The sequence below is a fragment of the Primulina eburnea genome, chromosome 1 (genome assembly GCF_022965805.1).
Source record: "Primulina eburnea isolate SZY01 chromosome 1, ASM2296580v1, whole genome shotgun sequence".
Taxonomy (NCBI): domain Eukaryota; kingdom Viridiplantae; phylum Streptophyta; class Magnoliopsida; order Lamiales; family Gesneriaceae; genus Primulina; species Primulina eburnea.
The window spans coordinates 60,284,737-60,306,076 of record NC_133101.1 but is presented as its reverse complement, the minus strand read 5'-3'; the positions used below and the strand labels follow the sequence as shown (position 1 = coordinate 60,306,076).

Sequence of the window (21,340 nt, the reverse complement as noted above, 5' to 3'; positions counted from 1 at the left end):
AGTGGTGAAAAGAATACAAGGATGGGGTAATAAATGGTTCTCTACAGGCGGGAAAGAAGTGTTGATAAAATCAATACTTCAAGCAGTACCTACATTTGCTATGTCTTGTTTTAAATTACCAACCGGGGTTTGTGATGATATCGAACGGGAATGTGCGAATTTCTGGTGGGGAGTTGAGAACGGAAAAAGGAAAATGCACTGGCGATCTTGGGAATTTTTATGCCAACCAAAAGGCAGGGGCGGTCTTGGATTCAGAAAGTTGACCGAATTTAATAGAGCCCTCTTAGCTAAACAGCTATGGCGCCTCATACGCTACCCTGACTCTTTAGTCAGTCGTGTTCTTAAGGGTAGATATTTCAAGCATGGTTCAGTGCTGGAAGCGGGTTTGGGCAGTAATCCATCCTACATTTGGAGATCGATATTATGGAGTAAGGATATCCTCATGTCCGGTTTACTATGGAGAGTTGGTGACGGACAATCAATAAAAATATTTGGAGACAAGTGGATACCGAGCATGCAATCAATTATTGGTGACCCTCTTGTTCCATGGGAGAATGAGGTGACAGTTAATGCCTTGATTCAAGATGGTGAATGGAATGCTAACTTAATAGCTAATAGATTTAATCCATATGTCGCTGGGGAAATCCTCAAGATCCCACTTTCTGTAGAAGGGAATCCTGATATATTATTCTGGAGACATGATGCCAAAGGTCAGTACACAGTGAGAGATGGGTGCCGCACCCAGCGTGGGCTATTCTTAGCCCCGGAGCATCAATCGAAGCATCCCAATGAGGATTGGTGGTCTTTTCTCTGGAGCCTTTCTGTTCCACCAAAGATTCGGTTATTCTGGTGGAGTATTTCCCATGATTGTATACCGACTAACCAGAATCTATCCAGACACAATGTCCCGGTGAATGAATCCTGCAATCTTTGCAATTTTTCTATAGACTCGTCTGGACATGTCCTGTTCTTTTGTGCTGCGATTAAACATCTGTGGAAGAACACATCTTTTGCCAAAGTATTACGAGGAAACTCCCATGCTGACACATTGGAGCTTTGCCTATGGTTGAAAGACCAATTTTCAAAGACGGAATTTGAGGAGGTTGCAATTCACACATGGGCGGTATGGAAAGAAAAGCAGAAATACCTTCATGGTGATAAGAAAAAACCGATAGCTGATAATGTCGCCTGGAGTTATGCAATATTACCTGATTTCAAAAAAGCCCGGACCAAAGAGAAAATTGAGGATGCAACAAAAAAGAGTAATCCGGAAAGGATATGGAACCCGCCAAGATTAAGCACATTAAAACTCAATGTAGATGCGGCCGTGGATGAGGTTAGACATCATTTTAGCATTGGTGGCGCACTCCGAGACAAACAAGGCCGATTGTTATTGGTTTTTGGGAAGCAGATCAACCAACCCATCTCAGTGGTTCATGGGGAACTTCTAGCAATTCGGGAAGGTATTATTTTATTGCATGACAAAGGCTTTTCTGATGTTCAAGTTGCAACCGACTCCTTATTGGCAGTGCAAGCAGTCACTACCTCTCGGGATGATATTGGGTATACGGGCCTCTGCGCAACAGATATTAGAGAGCGTATGAGTGAATCTGGGATATCTGAGCTTATTCATGTTCGTCGTTCGGCAAATAATGTAGCCCATAGCATTGCTCGTTTTGCTTTCAATTCCCTTTCATCCTTTGTTTGGTTGAATGGTGATTTTCCTTCTTGGTTGGTTAAACTTGTAATGGATGATTTGAATCAATAAAATTACAAGTTTTATCTTCAAAAAAAAAAAAACAATAATACCACCAAATAATTAATAACAACTAAAACAATAATTCATACGAAATCATAGCCCATCCGATGTGTGTCAAATATTATTTTTGATTTCAAATATGTAATGAATTGACTATCTCACAAATAAAAAATATTTGATATCGTCTCACAAGTTAATTGCACACTTGTTTTTTTGACATTGAGTTCGGAAAGTCCTCGGTATCCATTGGACAATTAACTCATTTCATACTGACAACCGAGTATGTTTTCTTACCAATTAGTCGATAGTAGCATATGCTGTTTCGTAGAAGCCTACCTACCTACCTCTCATAACCAACTTGTAACTCAGTAGATATGAATTCAGGACTCGAAACTAAACATTTAAAGTTTGAGTGGGTCTCATGTGAGACCGTCTTACGGATATTAATATGTGAGACGAGTCAACCCTACCTATATTCACAATAAAAAGTAATACTCTTAGAAGTTCGACCTGTGAGACCGTCTCACACAAGTTTTTTACTTTAACATTTTAATATTAAAACAAGAAATTCTTCATCAATAACACTCGAAATATGATGGTTATTCAAACCTGTTACGTTAGCCATATCTTTTAATGCAGTCGGTGAATTAGTCAAAAGGTTGCTTTACTTCCAAGCAGTCCCATTCCTCTAGAAGATTTGACACATTCAAAGCAACTATTGCACAAAATGATGTCATCTTTTTTAAAATATTTTTTTTTTGGTTTGAGTAGACAAAATGACATCGTCTTGTTTCACAAATATTTGTTAATTTTCTTTTAATATAATTTCAGACTTGATTACGTTATAATATAAGCATAAGAATATGGAATAATGCTAAAAATACAACAATTATCAAGAAAATTTAATAAATGAAATTTTTATGGTAAGAATTATTATATAAATTTGATTGTATATGAACTCATTTATCCTATCAACAATTGAGTGAGTCTCATGTGAGATTATCTCACGAGACTGTCAACCCTACTCATATTCATAATAAAAAGTAATACTCTTAGCATAAAAAATAATATTTTTTTATGGATGACTCACATAAGAAATCTGTCTCACAAATAAGACCCATGAGACCGTCTCATAATAATTTTTGCCAAAACAATTTATAATTCCCATGATGTAAACCAAAATACATGGAAAACAGCTGTTATTCTGCTTACAAAAATCAACAAATGGAAAATTGTACAACTACTAAAAATTTCATCATAAATCCTAATCAAGGGCACCACAAAACAACACGAAAGTCTCCCCGGAGCTTATGATCCTGTTGGTGTCTGAATTTATACGTCAAATACGTGGACAATGGACAAAGTGATGGAACCAAAAGTTCTACTCAAAGATGAAATCAAAAAATTTATTGTTCCAAAAAAAAAATCGTATTTTTGTGTGTTTATGCATGTAAAAATATACAAATTTACAATAAATTTATCAGTTAATTATGGCTCCGTCACCGTGTGAACTGACCGACCATCTTGCTAGCATAGTGATTGGTGATGCTAAAGACGCAAGAATATCGGAATCGATTTTGGGTAGAGCGCGACATAACTTGTTCAAGATAGAAATGAATCGAGGAACATGTCGTCTCTCGGCTCATCCTTGGCTCTAGAAAACAATGTATTGTCCTGCAAAAGATCGACACCGGAACCCATTGAATTCCCGAATCCTGAATATCTAAAGCTCCTGGAAGGACTCGGCATCATCTCCAAGGTAAAAGGTGCCTCAGCGTCGACCACAGTACCACCGCCTACTGGCAAAGCCGCTGCCATGGCTAAATTATTGCTAGGATTATAAGGGACCGGCCTGCTAAGGGCATGGCTACCTCCGCCACGAGGAGCTGGGACATCGTGGTTGTGTCTCCCCTCGTACGTTGTTATCACGGATTTTGAGTCGTGTGAGGCTCGTTCCACGTGTTTTCTAACCGGACAGGCGGGACTAGTGCACTTGTAATAGCTCCTGGATTCGATCAAAGAAGACCGACAAGATTAGGCTACTTCGAAGATTAAGTCTGCCCTGATTCTCGATTAAAATTCAAGGGTGATCTCGAAAGGGAATTTCAAAAAAAAAAAAAGGAAGAAGAAAGAAAAGAAAATATTGAATTCTTGCCTGGGATTGGGATTTCCCTTCACCACTTTCTGACCATACTTTCTCCATCTATACCCATCAATTAGTATATCGATATCACTTTTAGTTTGAACTACAACTCTTGGTTCTCTCACCGTCTTACTCCCAATTCCACCAGCATTTTTACTTGCATTCTCACATTTCCTGAATACAGAAACAATATATGATTAGGCAGGGGACTAGCCAATAATTCAGTCACACTGAGATACGTGGAAACGTATGCTTCTTTCTAAAAGAGATGCAAAAAGTTCGAGTTTGGTTTTTGCTTAAATATAAGTTTATTAGTATAATTGAAATTTACCATCTTTTCATATCAGGTTCATCTTCATCAAGCTCTACCCCACCATACTTTCTCTTATAGTCGAATTCATCATCTCCAACCGATACCGATGAGTTCTCAGGTGGAGTTGCAACCGAAGAATCCATTTTCCCTGCACCAACTGAACCATCTGACAGCTGCTCCGGTATCTCGTTTTGAGACTGAATCACCACGGAAGAAGCCGAAAGAGTGGACGAACATGATGCCAAAGCAGACGATCTCCGAACGGACTGAGGCTTGGCATGATCATGAGAACCTTTGTAAACAATTTCGGTAATCTGTCCAGATAAAGATCTTTCCACTTTTTTCTTTGTGGGGCAATTGGGATGTGTACATTTGTAATAGCTTCGAGGATTCTCACTTCCTTTCACTTGTTTCTGCCCGTATTTTCTCCAGTTATAACCGTCATCCAACCTCTTGTTCTCCGTTATTGACATTGATGATTCGTTGTATTGATCAATTTTCTGGGTTGGATTGAATTCGGGATTCAAGTTGTTGTTTTCTGGTTGTAAATTATCTTGTTTAGCAGGTTCTTGATAGTATTCCCATGCAATCAAACCCTATATATCCAGAATTGACCAATACGTACAGAGAATAGTTAGATTCATTCATTGGGAAAAAGATTAAGTAACAAAAGAAATAAAAAAAAAAGTCAATGAAGATGAAGTTCTAACATTGGAGACTGTATTTGGTTGAAAAGAGAAATCTGAGTAGTTCTGTTCTGGTTTAATCTCCTGCTGATATATTCTGTGGGAATCACTCTTCCAATTGATATTCGGAAACGTTCCTGTTGTCGGAGAAGGTAAAATCTGCATAATAAACGTTTGAAAAATCATCCTAAGAGTTAAGAATCCAATTTTTAATGTGAGAGAAAAAAACAAACTAAAGATTCTCTCTTTTTTCTTACATTAGAAGAAGCTAACAGAACCGGAGAATCAAGAAACTCAGTTGGGCTCATGCCGAAGTAGGAAAAAGGAGAGGCGGCTGAAGGAGGCGATATGGGAAGAGAAGGAGGCGGCAGAGACTTAAACTTAGGCACCCCAGAACCTCTCCGGTCCCCCCCAATTTCCCTGTTCATGGCGGGGCCGGTGGTGGGTTGCTGGTGGTGGTCGGCGGCAAGAAGACTGGAGAAAGAGTTGGGAAAAGACATGAAAACTGAATACAATCCTGGATTTACAGAGGCTTGCAAGATTCCTGGAGAAGATGGATTGGGGAATTTGGATGATTCTTGATTGGTTTATGGGAAGAAGGAAAAGGTGAAAATGTAGACGTATTTGCTTCTACATTTGTCTGAAAATTGTGGGTTTGACGATCTCTTTTCCCCCAAGTTCGGTTCTATACGGCTTCTAAGAAGCTTTGAAAACATGTTTGACCGATCAATTGAAATAAACACAAACAAAATAATTTCACTTTCATACACTTCGTAACTCAATAATCATTATAATTCATAAAATTACCAATATATTTTATTTGAATCGATATCTTTTTCTCTATCAAAAACCATTCATAAATATACATTCATGTAGCAAGGTTTAATATATTTTACATGATACATCATGCATGCAACAATACATATGAATTACTGAGTTTTTATGGGTAGTAAGAGTTGGTATAAAAGACAATGTTTCATCAATTGTTAGGAGTTCAATCTCCTTACCAACAGTTTCTCGAACAAATATGTCGCAATGAATTTGCTCAATATATTTTATCTGATTAACATCATTTGTAAACTATTGCATTATCGAATATTTATCCAATATACTAAAAATAACAACTCCAAATATCATCATCGTGAAAAAAAAATAAAGAGTTAATGAATACACGTTTAAGTCAAGCTCCACCTAGTTTTAGACTTTTAGGTAGGTTGGGTAATTTGTTTTCATTTGAGTTCTTAGGATTAAACTATTTTACGATGACTCTTTCAAACTCCCTTTTTGTAGACATGAATCCTTATAAGAAACATTTTGAATGATTTTATTTTATCAAAACAATTCGAACAATAACATTTTTTTATACAAAAATTGGCTAAAATATTATTTTCTTTTGTGGGCCATTTTATTACGAAAAATGGGATATACGATCGTCAAAGCTCGCGGCTTTGACTGAGATATGGACGTGATGACAAAGGGAGCTGAGGCATCATGATCTTTACGCGTTTGCGTCACTCTCCTTACAAATCTTTCTTTTCCATTCCTACCAAAGTAAGGTGTTTTAAATCAGTATATTGTATTTTTAATCTAATATATCATTATTACGTGTATTAAAATATAATATCCAAATATATATATATATACACACACACACACACACTAATTTTTATACATAAATTGCTTGTAGTTTGACAGTCTCACTGATCGCAACATTATTTAAAACTTGATGGCTACAAGGTAAGAAAACGATTTGAACCAAATCGATTCGACGCAATCCCAACGATTTGGTTGTAGTTCCATAATCTACTCAAAGAACAAACGGCCCCAATCACATCGATATAAGGGTTTAAGCTCGTGGGAGGATGATGGGTTAAATTGCAATAGTGGATATCAAAAGATCTAGCATGTAAGTTTATTCGATAGAGCCACACATTATCTAGGTTCTACTCATGGAGTAAATGAAATTAGGTATGATACTTTCTCAAAAATAAAAATAAAAATAAATAAATAAGGTATGATACTCCCTCAAACATAACTTTTTGTCATAGCTATTGAGCCAAACTCTTTTGGAGTTGAATCGAGTCTATAATTTTCTTCATGATATTGCAGGTTAATTCTCAACCACCAAAATACACTACGCTACATTCAATTTATGGGAACAAGGAAACAACCAAAGTCCATGTTTCTAAAGAGTGTGTATGGCCATATGGGAGACACACCAGATCAAATCAACAAGAAGTATCAGATCCAAAAGTTTCAATCTTAAAGATACAAAATTTACTAGTAAAGCTACTCTGTTACATAGAACCCCTGGGCTTACATGACATGACAAGCTGAAGTAAAAGATAGCATTCTGGCTGTTATAAGATACTTGAACACTTATTTTTTGGCATAGGTGATGGCCATGGGATTCTGGGCAGTGATTTTAAATCCTTGAAGATCCTGCATGGCAACGGAAGACTGTGAATCGTCGTCAAATTCTACAAATGCAATACCTGGTTTTGCTTCGACCATTCGAACTTCTCTGAACCCAGGATACTGTTTGAAAAGCAATTCCAACATCATTATATTCGTCTCATATGGAAGATTCTGTATAAATAGTATGTGGTTGGGTTCCATCGCTACTTCCTGTGTGACCGGCTTTCCTTCTCGAGAAGTAGCCTAAAAAAAAACACGCGTTCTTCTTTTAAATCAAGTCACAAAAGTTGGAAGTTTTGGAATAAATTATTATCAAGAACGGCTGTGAACAAAAAACACAAGTAAGCTTGCATGTGCATATGAGTGTAAAGTGTTTTGTGCTTGTTGTGCTGATTGTGAAGGGATTCAAAATGCCAAGTAAAGTCGGAGGAGACAAAATATTGGAAGCCCAAGGTTACACGCAAGGACAACCATAGGAAACACTTGTCCGGCTGTTACCAAAAGGCTACATCTAAGTATCGGGAATGTGGGTGGGAGGCACTCTGAAAAAGTATAGGCTAGAAGCTTTCAAAAAGGCATGAATCATAAAGGTAACCAGTGCATATAGTAAGCGTAACAATTATAGAATTAGTTTATGAAGAGGGAGTCCGTTTGGCTGATTGATTTCATGAGAAGGATCAATGTTGGAACAAGCAACCGTTTGAAGAGTGGATAAATGAAGCTTTTTCGTGAGTGATATGCATACATTCTCATGCAGAATACTTACAGCCGCGCCTCCATTACTGTCAAATCTTGGACCATTTGCATTGGCAGTTTGATGGCCTTCTTCAACTCTTCTCTTCCTCTCATCTGCTCACCCAAAACAGTAATCACAATAAATCTTAATGCAACCAAATCAGAATGCCATAAATATATTAATTGTTCCTGAGTGAACTCAAACATATGCCCCAGAATTCAAATGGCTGAACTTATGTATCCCCCTCTATGAACGTTGACTCCGACCTTCGAAATATGATGGTATGAAATTTCAAAACGCATAGCAAAATGCAGCACATTGGTACTGACATAAACTTTTCACTGTTTTTCGTAAACAAGCGAGGCATTATGATATATACGTGCCACAAATGTATCTTTAAACGTTGTTAATCATTTTGCAGTTTTGTGTTTCACCGACGTGTATCAATTGAGTCACTAAAAATTGACCCCGGTTTTAAGAACGTAATCAAACAAGCTCATCAATACACAACATGCATTTCCTTTCACACTGATGGTAACTCAAATTCTATAAATCACTTCTAAAGAGCGATATCAAACCTTACCAACTCAATTCTCCATTCAAAAGTTAATGGATGCAAAAACTACAAAAGCTACTTATTAATTTTCCATCTTAAATATAAAAGTAACTAGGTTTAAACAAGGAATACAGAGAAAAAACAGTAGGTGGGCGAGAGAAAGAGAATGACTGAGCTAGGCTAAAGGTTTACCTCTTTCCTCTTGCTTCTTTTTCTTGTCATAGGTACCCTCTGCTTTAGCAATACAATCAGACTTTGTTTTTGCATATTGTATCCGCTGCAATGTATATGACAGTTAGCAAGTCCAATCAAATTTATTTTGTCAGCTTAGGCAATACTATTAATAACGCACATACATCAGTGTAATAAATCGGCAAAAAAATGTGTTCTCTATGAGTGACATCATCCTTTTTTCAATCGTATTTTTTCATATCAAAGTTATGAAAACGTATAAAATGAAATAAATAAGATCCACTAATATGTAAAAAAGTATCAAATAATTGTGAAGATTTACATATATCAAAAAAGTATGAAACATCACTCAAGCATGACCGAATAAAATCAATTCCCTTTTTTTTTTATAAAAAAATAATTATGGCAAAGCATGATAAATGGGGTTCCGCATAAGCCATAAATTAGTCTGGAAACATAAGAAGATATATAAATCCCACCTGCTACGGTTGTCCTAGATCCGTTGTTTCTAGTTGGCAAAGGTCGAATAATATATTGATAAAATGTCTTCAATTGAACTCATTGAAAAGACTCAAGAATAAAGCACAAGAAACAAGAAAAATGGACATGGACAAACCATGAAAAATCAAGCCTAAAAGTGAAATTCCACCAGTATACATATTTAACAAAGATATTATGCAGAAAAAATTACTGGTATATGCTTTATACTCACTATAGGTTTATCATAGAAAGGGAAGTTCTGCATCTGTCGCAGTGCATTACTAGCAGCAGCCACTTCACTGAACACAACCCATGCCTGCCCTTGAAGCTTGGCAGTTTTCAGTGCAACGATGTCCAATATCCTCCCGTACTGTGAGAATAAGGCATAAAGAGATCTCTTCAATTCTGCACAAACCATAAAGACAGAGACATCAACGTCAGAATCCATAAACCTAGGATACATTAATAGCACAGTAATGACCATATTAACGGAGCAATAACATGACTCAATGACAACATTGATGATGATGATGTCAAGATAACATACATTATGATCTGAACAAACAAGAAATTTCATTCCGAAATACAAAGCATACTTTGCATAAAAAAGTGCCCTTGACGCACCACTTCACCACAGGCCCGAGTTAGAAGGTAGAGCTAGCTACTGAGCCATTTCAGGTCATTTTCTGTTCAGGTGGTAACTGGTAACAACCAACTTAGGTAAATTAATATAAGCTGCATTGATCTTTTTACTAGCAGCGGGCAGTGAAAAGTTCCCTCTTCGATGTTTCTCAATGAATTTGAGCCGGAGACCATGAGTTTCATAAGGGTACAATTCAAATGTCGGAATATAAAATCTATTTAAATCCGCAGCAAAGATAAAGTGAGTCCTAAGCCACAGACCCCAAGTTGGAGCACTAATCAACCGATTTTCCCAATCAGAGGCGAGGATAAGAACATCGCCAGTTAAGAAAAACACATAGACAGAACATAATACAATGGATAAAAACAATTTCCAAAACGAAAACAAATGCATAATCATTCGCACTATAACTAAGCATAAAGCCAAAATTAAGAACTTGAAATAAAAGACAGACCTTCCTTCTTAACTTTCTCGTTGATATTCTTGATGTATATGGTTTGGTTGGGAGGTATATCGGATGTGAGCATCTTTTAGCCAGTAGTGGACCTAATCAATCTCCTTTTGTGTGATTCAAATACGATTGTGTGAGCGACTGAGCCCTAGGAAGAAAAGTTAGGGCTAAATATATTGTGGCCCATCCATCCCGAAAATTCTGTTTTTAGAAATTAAATAAAACGGACCGAGATTTTTTATCCCGGTTTTGTCATAGGATCTGGTGCTCGCGAAGGGTTAAAAGCCTGGTTAAAAATATTCCTAATAAAATTTATTTTACATGTGTATTTAGATACATGAGTGAGTCTCATGTAAGACCGTCTCACGGATCTTAATCTGTCAGACGGGTCAACCTACTCATATTCACAATAAAAAGTAATACTCTTAGCATAAAAAACAATATTTTTTCAAGGATAACCCAAATAAGAGATCTGTATCACAAATACGACTCGTGGGACCGTCTCACACAATTTTTTTCCTAGATACATATATTTTAAATTTGTTTGGTTGATTCAAGTTGTATTTGAATCGATTAATTTCAAATATATTTAAATATATTTTTATAATTTTAGAAAAACTAGATCATAACTTCAAATTCACATCTCAAATGTTTATATAAGATAAATTTTAAGTTTGACCGATAGACGATATTGATGATTTGAAATCCATTATATTTTCTTAACTAACATATAAATAAATAAAGTATAAATTTGATATTCGATATATTCGTTTATTATTAAGAATAAAAGTATAATCAAAATCCTTTTATTTCAAGTTTCAGTCAAATAATCTGCAGGTACATAAACTGTCTGAAATCTTGAATAGAAGTTACAAATTCTTCTTTCGTAGAAGTAATTTTTTCTTATAAAGATCTAATTTTGGTACTTAGAGTAGGTTGATATAGTGGAACACATTCTACCCAATAAAACCGATACTTCGGATTCTGCTTGTACAAAACTGAAGATAGTTTCGATAAATAAAAATACATCTTGTTCATTAACAACTCGATCTCCAAAACTGAAACATTTATGTATATTAAAAGATTTATGATATGTTACATAACTTGTATTTTCGAGAAAAAAATATATAAAATTGTAATATATTTTATAGTACACCATTACAATACTACATATGTAATAATATTACAGACATTTTTTGATATACATATGGCTAGCAAGGTAGGAATCTGTTACAAAGAAAACCGCAGCTAGAGACAATACATATTCATACCAAACACCCACACAACGGACAAACCTATCAAGTGTATCCGACTGTGGAAGGCGTAAAAAAAAAAATCAGGTTCATTTTTTTTTTGCTGATGTAAAAGTTGGAAAGTATTTGTTTTTTTTTTTTTTTTTGGACTGGGACTGAGTTTCGCACCTCGATCATCTACTGGAGAGAAGAGAATGTTACTGAACGAAACATTCTTTATTTATATCATTTTTTTTTTTAAGTAAAAGAGAGTTAATTACAAATACACTGGGCAGCCCCAGGAGAATCAAAAGGAACAATCTCAAAACTCAACAACAAAGTCTACAAATCATTAAACATCAACACCCATATTCTCAATCAGTAATCCGAGAATGGCAACATGTGTAAATAATTTGGCAGGCTTCTTAGTACGTGGATCTTGATCTTGTTGATTATCCCCTCAGCATTCGGCACGACATTATCGAAGATTACCCCATTCCTTAAATTCCAAATATGATAAACTGTTGCCGCAAGTGCCACACACCTCATCTTGTTTAAGTTTGAGCTTCCACGATAGACACCCCTAAAGGCCGATAGAATGGCTGTAGGAGTTTTCATCATTTTACGCATGTCGAGCCATGATCTTATAGAATTCCATATTGAAGAAGATATATCGCAATTAAAGAACAAATGAACGACAGATTCGTCAGAGGCTTTGCAAAGAACGCATGATCTATCAGTTAAGAAACCCAACCTGTCTCGAGTAAGTAATTTCCGATGGGCAAATAACCACAAAATGAATTTGTGCTTTGGTAGAATACACTGTTTAGATAACAGCGGTTTCCACGGCCACTTTGTCCACCGACCAACAAAGAAATCATAAGCTCCAGTCAAGCCTTTCGAAGATCCAAACCACTTGTTCAATACAGCAACCGACGCCTGTTTAGAGCCATGTGCCATAAGGATTTCATCACGAATCTGAATAATATGTTTGATGAGAGGCGATTGGTCATTTGTCCATTCCCAACTCCAAACATCATTATAATGACTGTACACATGATTCACCCACTTTATCCACAGACTGTCCTTCTTTAAATGAATGTTCCAAAGCGTTTTAGCCAACAAAGCTTTGTTCCATGCCTTCAAGTTCTTCAATCCAAATCCACCCGCTTCAATCGGCTTACAAAGAGAACTCCACGCAATTGGAGGGTGTTTGGTAGGCCAAACAAAGCTCCGACAGATTGAGTAGATCCTATCAATAATACAGCTTGGCAGAGGCAGGATAGATAGCCAATAACACTCAACACCTTGAACAACTGACCTGATAAGCTCAAGCTTCCCAGCATAAGACAGAGACTGACGCGGCCATGATGATATCTTATTCGAGATTGCATCAACTAGGATGTGATAATCTGCAGCCCGCAGGTGCTTGGCAGCAAGTGGCACACCCAAGTATCGAAAGGGTAGGTCTCCAAGAGTGATGCCCGTGATTGCAAGTATTTCCTGTCTAACCGAATCCGACACACTGGCAAGGTAGACATTAGATTTCAACAAGTTTACTCTAAGGCCCGCCATATTCCCAAACTTATTCAAGCAATCCATGAGCATAGAGACACTACAAACATCGCCCCTTGACAGTAACAGTAGATCATCGGCATACGCAAGGTGCGTGATACCCATGTTGCGACATTTCGGATGATAACCGAATCGTGTATCACGAGACATTTTCTTTAACTGACGAGAAAGTACTTCAATGCATAATGTAAATAAGTGAGGTGAAAGAGGGTCACCTTGACGTAGCCCTCTTCGGCCCTCGAAATGCCCGTGGAACTGTCCATTGATAACAATAGAGTATGATGTTGTGGAGACACATTCCATTATCCACTGCACAAAAAGCCGAGGAAAGTTAAATCCAATCAGCACTTGATGAAGAAAGTTCCAATCCACCGAATCATAGGCCTTTTGAAGATCGATTTTCAGCATACATCTAGGAGATCCCCGCTTTCTAGCATATTTTCGAAGTAACTCTTGTGCCAACGTAAGAGGATGAAATATGCTCGAGTGCTAATCGAAATAGAAGCTTCAAAGCCAAAAATTTCTGACATGACTATTGAACTACCGATTGGGGATGTGGTGATTAATTTCGAATATGAGCAAGAGCTGAAATACTGTACTAATTGCCGTAAGGTAGGACATTCCGTGGATACTTGTGTTCATATGTACCACCGTAATGTCAATGAATCTAAGAAAGGAGCTGGAATGACTAACACTTCTTCTGCCCGAGCTCGTTCTAAGAGTATTACTTGGCGTTCTGGTCCACCTCGGGGGCGCTCACAGCATCGAAAATCAGCAGAGGCAGGTCCCTCGCGTAAGCCATCTTTGGTGCCACCAAAATCCCTTGGGAAAGAGGCTACTAAACAACCTGTTACTATTACAAAATCTCCTGTGCAAATTGAGGTAGTAACTACTTCGGTAGATGGGACAAATGCTGCGCAACCTAGCCCTATTGATAAGGGTAAGAGGCCAGTGATTTGCGAGAGCATGGATACATCTCAATGTCATGAACATACTGTTACGGCAGAGGTTCCGATCGTGGGTAATAAAAAGAAAGGTAAGAAAAATAAGAAGAAGGCTATAGCCGAGACTACAGATTCTGGGTATAACAAGGACATGGCAACGTTCTTCGGTGATATGGTGGACAATAGCTCTTGTGATACAGAATCTGCGGAGTTGAATAATAATGGCGCTACGAATAGGTTGTTTGACAATGAAGAAAAGGGGCGGCAACCCAAAATTGCCTCCGGTACTCAATGAAGCTCGCTTGTTGGAATGTTAGAGGTTTTCACAAACCTCTAAAACAAAAGAGTGCTCAATCCATTATGGGCATTCAAAAGCTTGATGTATTCGGAATTCTGGAATCGAAATTTGATGAGAATGCACTCAATAGCATGTTACGGGTGCGTTTCCGGGGTATGAATGCAATCCACAATTTCAACCTTAGTTCGAAGGGCAGAATCTTTGTTCTCTGGAATCCTTCTTCGGTTGATCTTGATGTTATTGGTATGAGTGATCAATTTTGCAATCAGGGGGCATGGTCGTGCTCCGTCCCACTTTTGTAATGTGTCACTCATGTCTTGTCCAAGCGTTTCTTTGTTTAACTTTGTATTGTGGCACACTTTTTGTACCTGCAAGATATGGAACTCGTTGGTACACATATGCCTTGAAATAAATTTGTTGTGGTCACTTTTTGCATTTTTATGTTAAGGTCTTACCGACTTGGGTTATTTGAAAAGAAACCATTGTGATAGAGATGTGTTAATGGTTGATTTTCTACATCCAACCAACTTTTTCTTCGATATTTCAACGAACCTATCGTCATTTTACTGTTAGTGTTGGATAAATGAATAATGAAGAGTTGTTGAATAGAATATGGAGAAAATAGCCAAATGAAATCTTCCTTATAAACTCCAAGTTTGAATAAGAGACGTGTCTCCTCAACGCAACCGATGATCATCTATAAATAATCCCTCCAACCATTTTCCAAGGCTGCTGATTTTTTCCCTGCACTTCCTCTTCACATATTGCTGCATCCTTTGATTTTCGAAATACTTGAAAGTTAAAGCATAAATTTGTTCGTTGGTTTCGAGATTTATAGTGCTGCAAACTCTCGACTTGAAGTCGTTGTATCTTGGGGACGATTGCCTGCAACGTATATCACTTTATACGAACAATTTCATCTTGCGGAGAAAAGATCTTCCTTGCCTCGACTTGATCTTATTGTGGTTGCTTTTTGTTCGTGATTCAAGTTGCTGCGATTTGCTCATGATTCAAGACATCCAACATATCCAGGGTAATATCTATCTAACAACTAGTATATACCACTTTGGAGAAATACATTTACTGAATAAAATTAAACATAACTAGAGAAAAGTTGGAACTAATAAAAACTATAAGCCCAAAAAAATTCGATCACACTGCCATCTTTTTCCGAGACTCTAACTCATCTTTCCATAAATTCCGAGCAATCCTAACTTCATTCAATTGGGATTCAGGAATCCTAGTGTTCGCGTCTAGTATTTCAACCCAGTCCTTCCATGGAGCCTTTGAAGGGTCTAAAAAGGTGGCCAACTGAGGTAACATCACGGAACTATAGAAGTCATCAACCAAGTCGAGAATCTGTTCTGATTCAACCAATGTCAACATTTCGGGCCTTCTTATGTTCCCCGGTCGTTTTCTGACAGCAAAATCATTCCCCCTCAGTACCAGAACTTCAGATGGAGCAAGGGGCATAACAATCCTGGAGAACTTGGATAAGGACAACTGCAAAATGTCCCTGGGAAGTAAATTGCGCTTTATTGCCACGGCTGTTCCTACCATTTTGCGTATCTGGTAATTCGTTATTGAACAAGTTAAGCAAACGGTATTCAATAACAGAAGGTAAGCAAAAGTATAATAGATTAACCACCAAATATACAACACAAACACTAGTGTTAAATGACCAACTAATCTAAAAAAACATGTTTCCTTACATGCAGGCAGCATTCTCAAAAATGGAATGCTTTTTCATAAACAGGCTGGCCGAGCTCTCGTACTATGTTACATGGCCATTCCATTTAAAGTATGGACCATTAAAGAATATATCATATGAGGCACATAATATTTACCCTCTAACATGTAGAACCTGCATTTTCAGTTTGGTTTAGCTGATCGGGTTTAGGGAGGTTGGGGCGAAGGTAGGTGTAGGGTGAGGGGCGGGGAGGACTTCTCCATTTCTCAGGCATAGTATATCCATTATTTTTTTATCTTCAACATCCTAGGACATTCCCGTATTACACATGAATCATGATAGATACGTGCATTCAATAATTATAATTATAATAATACCTGGAACCAGGATGTCATTATTTATGTATCCTAGAAGGTAAAATATTGCGGGAACTGGTACTTGATATCCATAATCTTGCTAGAGTTATCAAATGGAGAACACAGTTAGTCCAAACCTCCACTTCTCAGTTTCGTACATAACGCATGCAAACCAACACACTAAAAGATATTTAAAAATGAAATGGGCCTCCATAAAATCTCGAAGAACTTACTTGATGCAGCATGAATGACTCTCCACAAATGGATATCTCAACGTAATTCAAACCAGACATCTGCTCCAATTTTCCACAACAACACTGAAGAATCTTACGGAAATGAGAACCACTAAGTTTGTCCTTTGCATCAGGTTCATGCAACCACCGAGCAAGCACAGGTAACGTGGGATCTAATTTTTTCAAGTTGTCCGCTTCCTCATTAAAAGGTCCAGTTAAAGTTTGATCAGAGCCTGGAAAATGAGGGCTATGCTCCTTCTCTCCAGAATCTGCCATCAAAGTTGTTGCATGAATATCTTCTCCATCACTTTCCTCTGACACGGAGCCATTTTGCACATTTGATGAAATTTTCCTTTTCCAGGCAGAACCATTTCCAGAGCTTTTTAGAGGAAACTGTTTTCTGTACTTAGCTCGAACTGTATAATTGTGGAATGGGTGTTCTCCCTGGAACACCGTTCATTAATACAAACTAGTTCGTGAAAGATATAAAACGACAATTGATTCAGACAATACAGAGCCACTGAAATAGTCTGATCATGCATTATATAGGTTCTGCATACAGATATAACTTCAGTGCCAATTAAATCTGTGTAGATTCATTTTACAATAGCATAATATAGTACAGAAGGTGGCCAACTTTGCATTTACAAAAAGGTACTTGCACAAGATAGGCATATGGTGACTTCTACCGACTAATTATCGCACATTATACTGCTGGTTCTAAAATAGAAAATTTAACTCAAGAAGATACCCAAATTCCAAAACTCAAGGAACACATCGATTTTGAGTAAAATACCTTGAAGCCATTCAATATATCATTGAAATTTGATATATGATGATCAACTTCAACAGCAGTAGAAGTTTCTTTCACTCCAATAACATCAGCAGGAAGAAGATAAGAATATTTACGGATGCTACATTCCCTTCGGGCATCAAAACTCCTGAAAATAAGGTGACCAATCAACAAATGCTCATAAAATAATCAAACAATGTGTCAGAGAAACATAAAGAAAGTAGGATTCACTTTTGGGAAGCACATAAGTGGTAGTACCAAAATTAAGAAATGATAATTTTTGGATGCATTGCTAAACAAAACCATAACTGTGTACAAACATTTAATATTTCTCTTTTACCTTTCTCTCTGGCTATCTTTCAAACATAAGGCTGACAAAGACAGTTTCGCCAGAAAAGAACATAAACCACGCTGGAAACTTTCAGTCAATCAAATAGTTATAACACATGGTAAACCGAGTTACACAACTTGCTACATTTGCAAATTTCTGCAGGCTATTCAGCAGTGGCAAAGTTTATGACTGGGTCTCAAAATGGCTACTGGAGTACCTTCCATATCACGATTTTTAAGTAAAAAGGCACCATCACTATAGACAAACTACCTTTGTGAAGGTACAATGCTGAAGACTCTTATGTTTTCAGGAAGATGTGAATTTATATAACCAGCAAGGATGAAACCATTAGGATCATTATTCCAAGCAAACTCAGGTATCTCCATTTTGAGGGATATCATGGTCGCCAATGAATGAACCTAAAATGCATAAGGAAACGCACCAAATACATAAAATGCAAGTGGATTACACCTACTTTGCAAAATAACATATAATAATATATGGCTTACCCCTTTGTCTGTTCGGCTACTTCTTGCCCATCCAATTTTCTGCAAATCCCCAAAATTGCTCTCTCTTATTCCACCAGTACTAAAAATGGCCTTTTCTAGTTCACCTTCAACAGCTATATCAAAAAACCATCCTGTTTAAGTACATCCAATCCAATCCAATCCTTCTTGTCTCACGCAGTATTCTATAAAATCAACAATTTTGTTGAAATTGAATGGGAAAACGATATCGTCATCAGGGTAATAAGCATCGAAAATCCACGAATTAATTTCGATGCAAGAACAATTTTCCATCAAAGCTTCATAGTCACTTCACTCACAATACACTAAGAAATAGCAGCAAAGTGTTGTTATTAGCACCGTGACAATTATGCTACCAGAAATTTGTTATCGCTTGCACGTCTAGGAATAGGTATTTCAAAGTCAAAACCACGATATATACACCAAGACCTTCTTTCAAGAAAGTCAAAATAAGATCTAAAGGCAGCACTATGTCTCAGATCAATACAATGATTTGTGATTTCGTCGGCGTGTTCAGGTAAATGATAATCACATTATTTTGCTGCTATATTCAGCTCCTTTTCCCATCGAATCAACATCTCATCGAAACCAACAGAAAAAAAGAAAATGAGGGGGGATAAATCAAGAACACAACAACATAAGGAGTTCCCGAGAAAAGCGGGACAAAAAAGATCTTACTAGAAAACGCATGTTCCTCTCTTTGAATTTGTAAACCTGCGGCGTCATCAAAGAGATTTATGACAAACAGAAAGTATAATGGAGTATAACAGGAAAAAAAAACTCAGCAATTAATTAATACCATCAATCATGCCACACACCACAGAGGAAAAAAAGAACAGAGAACCATACCTCGGTAATCAGAACCTACATAGCCGACGCGCATGACTACTTTCTTCTTGCGAAAAGGTTCCCATCTGTGGGCCGTCTTCAGCAGCTGCAGAGGAGCTGTGTCGGGGGCAGCGGAAGATGAAGCGGAGTAGTAGCGGGGAATTAACTTGAAAAGCTTATTCTTGTTGCAGGAATTCACCATTTTAGCAGGAGTAAACAAACATGGGGCAATTGGAGTTCGCAGAAGAATGGAGACCGCCATGGTTTCCGAAGATTCACGGAAGCAAAATGGTAACAATCGAGGCAGAGGTATCGTCACACACTCACAAACTCATTTCACAGACTCATTGCTGCCTGAGTACATGCCAAAACCCTGTGACATGAATATCCAAAAATAATGTTTTTCTTTTCCAAAAAAAAATATAAATATATATATATATATATATATATATATATATATATATATATATATATATTTTAAGATAAATAAAGATAAACTTTATTTTGTACAAATATAAAATAGTATTAATTTTCTAAACTAAATAATAAACACTTAAGAAGTAATGAATATATTTTTCTTCAATTTATGAATCAATTATACATTTGATTTTCAAGATGTCTGTCAGGTTACACATTTTTATATTTTTTTGTTTGCCATTTTCCCTCAAAAATGATATCCCATCCATTTGATCTATCAAATTTGTCCCCAAACTTTCGTTCATGATATATAAGTTTCGTATTTTGTGAGATATATCTCTTATTTGGGTCATTTATGAAAAAATATTACTAAGAATATAATTTTTTAGGAAAAAACTTGTGTGAGACGGTCTCACGGGTCGTATTTGTGAGACGGATCTCTTATTTGAGTTATTCATGAAAAAATATTATTTTTTATGCTAAAAGTATTAGTTTTTATTATGAAATGAGTAGGGTTGACCCGTCTCACAGATTATGGGTGATCACGATGCGGTTCTGCGGTTTTTTTTTAAAAATTCAAACCGAATTACCATATGCGGTCGGTTAGTATTTTGAAAAAATAATCACGGTTTTACATGAAGAATTAGTATTACGGTTTTTAGCGGTTGCGGTCGGTTTACGGTTTTTTTAATGAAAAATATTAGAACATATATTTTAATTTATTTGAAAACAACAACAATATAGTGTCTTCAAATATAAATTATAGTTCAAAGCATATAAAAATAAAAAATAGACAAAACAATAATAAAGATTTAAAACTAAGTTAATAATTTAACAACACAACATACTTACAATAAAAATGACATTTATACTATTTTATCATTTTTCTACTTTCAAACTTCAAACTAAATATTATAGCAAAAGAAATAAGAGTAGGTCTCATGTGAGACCGTCTCATGGATCTTAATCTGTGAGACGGGTCAAATCTACTAATATTCACAATAAAAAGTAATATTTATAGCATAAAAAGTAATACTTTTTCATTGATGACTCAAATAAAAGATCCGTCTCACAAATACGACCCGTGAGACCGTCTCACACAAGTTTTTGCCAAGAAATAAATAATCTAATAAAATATTAATATGAAGAATAATTAAGAAGAAGATAAGTTTTATTTGTAAAAATAATAATTTTGAAGAGAGTTGAGATTTAATGAATGACAACTTCGTAATTTGAATATAGTGTTTACAAATTATTATAATTCTAGGTCAAATATTATGACAAGCGGTTTAGGCGGTGCAGTTTGGTGCTGTTTTTGGCAAAAAAAATAACCGAACCACGTATGCGGTGCGGTTTACGATTACTATTTTTAATCGCGGCTTTTTTTAAATATTATGAAAAACGGTGTGGTGCAATTCGGTTCGGGCGGTTAATAAAAAAATTTGATCACCCCTATCACAGATTATGATTCGTGAGATGGTCTCATATGAGACCCACTCAATTTTTTATTGTGAATGTCGGTAAAGTTTACCCGTCTCATAAGTAAAAATTTATAAGATCATTTTACAATAGACCTACTCTTTTTTATTCGCATATGAGTGTTTTATTATAATTAGATGCTGAATTCGATTATTAGTTGTATTTTTTTATAATAAGAATTTTAACCATAAATTATTGGAATTAATTTTCTTTGATGTCATGAATTTTACAGTACCTATTTATTTATTGATTTACATGTA

At 36.4% G+C, this 21,340-nt stretch overlaps 3 protein-coding genes across 4 annotated transcripts; all 3 read right to left on the bottom strand.

Moving 5' to 3' along the window:
• Positions 1-3,151: 3,151 nt before the first annotated feature.
• On the bottom strand, positions 3,152-5,594 carry LOC140836193 (probable WRKY transcription factor 26). Its single transcript, XM_073201586.1, has 5 exons — positions 5,159-5,594; positions 4,926-5,060; positions 4,234-4,811; positions 3,915-4,076; positions 3,152-3,764 (listed from the first exon to the last, which is right to left on the bottom strand). The coding sequence occupies exons 1-5, from the start codon at positions 5,399-5,401 to the stop codon at positions 3,362-3,364; spliced, it is 1,521 nt and encodes a 506-aa protein (XP_073057687.1). The 5' UTR covers positions 5,402-5,594; the 3' UTR covers positions 3,152-3,361.
• A 1,384-nt stretch (positions 5,595-6,978) lies between these two features.
• On the bottom strand, positions 6,979-10,581 carry LOC140836179 (U2 small nuclear ribonucleoprotein B'' 2-like). The gene is made up of 5 exons (XM_073201581.1): positions 10,381-10,581; positions 9,516-9,688; positions 8,804-8,888; positions 8,086-8,168; positions 6,979-7,562 (listed from the first exon to the last, which is right to left on the bottom strand). The coding sequence occupies exons 1-5, from the start codon at positions 10,451-10,453 to the stop codon at positions 7,281-7,283; spliced, it is 696 nt and encodes a 231-aa protein (XP_073057682.1). The 5' UTR covers positions 10,454-10,581; the 3' UTR covers positions 6,979-7,280.
• Positions 10,582-15,467: 4,886 nt separating this feature from the next.
• Positions 15,468-19,571, bottom strand: LOC140836163 (putative tRNA pseudouridine synthase). 2 transcript variants are annotated; one of them, XM_073201577.1, is made up of 8 exons: positions 19,206-19,571; positions 19,035-19,070; positions 18,339-18,451; positions 18,100-18,248; positions 17,502-17,646; positions 16,706-17,149; positions 16,494-16,572; positions 15,669-15,995 (listed from the first exon to the last, which is right to left on the bottom strand). In XM_073201577.1, exons 1-8 carry the CDS (start codon positions 19,444-19,446, stop codon positions 15,880-15,882), a joined length of 1,323 nt encoding a protein of 440 aa, XP_073057678.1. In that variant the 5' UTR covers positions 19,447-19,571; the 3' UTR covers positions 15,669-15,879. The 2 variants fall into 2 exon arrangements, with proteins under 2 accessions (XP_073057673.1, XP_073057678.1); XM_073201572.1 differs by lacking the exon at positions 16,494-16,572 and having other exon boundaries at positions 15,468-15,995; positions 19,206-19,566.
• Positions 19,572-21,340: the final 1,769 nt, after the last annotated feature.

Bases quoted from the DNA above. Each gene is read 5' to 3' on its own strand.
- LOC140836193 (XM_073201586.1), bottom strand. From the start codon at position 5,401: ATGTCTTTTCCCAACTCTTTCTCCAGTCTTCTTGCCGCCGACCACCAC. The intron at 5,061-5,158 runs GTAAGAAAAAAG...TTTATTATGCAG, and splicing joins TTCTGTTAGCTTCTTCTAAT to ATTTTACCTTCTCCGACAAC. The intron at 4,812-4,925 runs GTTAGAACTTCA...CTGGATATATAG, and splicing joins AACCAAATACAGTCTCCAAT to GGTTTGATTGCATGGGAATA.
- LOC140836179 (XM_073201581.1), bottom strand. From the start codon at position 10,453: ATGCTCACATCCGATATACCTCCCAACCAAACCATATACATCAAGAAT. The intron at 9,689-10,380 runs GTCTGTCTTTTA...TGGTTTGTGCAG, and splicing joins CGAGAAAGTTAAGAAGGAAG to AATTGAAGAGATCTCTTTAT. The intron at 8,889-9,515 runs GTGAGTATAAAG...TATACATTGCAG, and splicing joins CTTTCTATGATAAACCTATA to CGGATACAATATGCAAAAAC.
- LOC140836163 (XM_073201572.1), bottom strand. From the start codon at position 19,446: ATGGCGGTCTCCATTCTTCTGCGAACTCCAATTGCCCCATGTTTGTTT. The intron at 18,249-18,338 runs GTAAGCCATATA...TATGCATTTTAG, and splicing joins GTAGCCGAACAGACAAAGGG to GTTCATTCATTGGCGACCAT. The intron at 15,996-16,705 runs GTAAGTTCTTCG...ACGAATTACCAG, and splicing joins AGTCATTCATGCTGCATCAA to ATACGCAAAATGGTAGGAAC.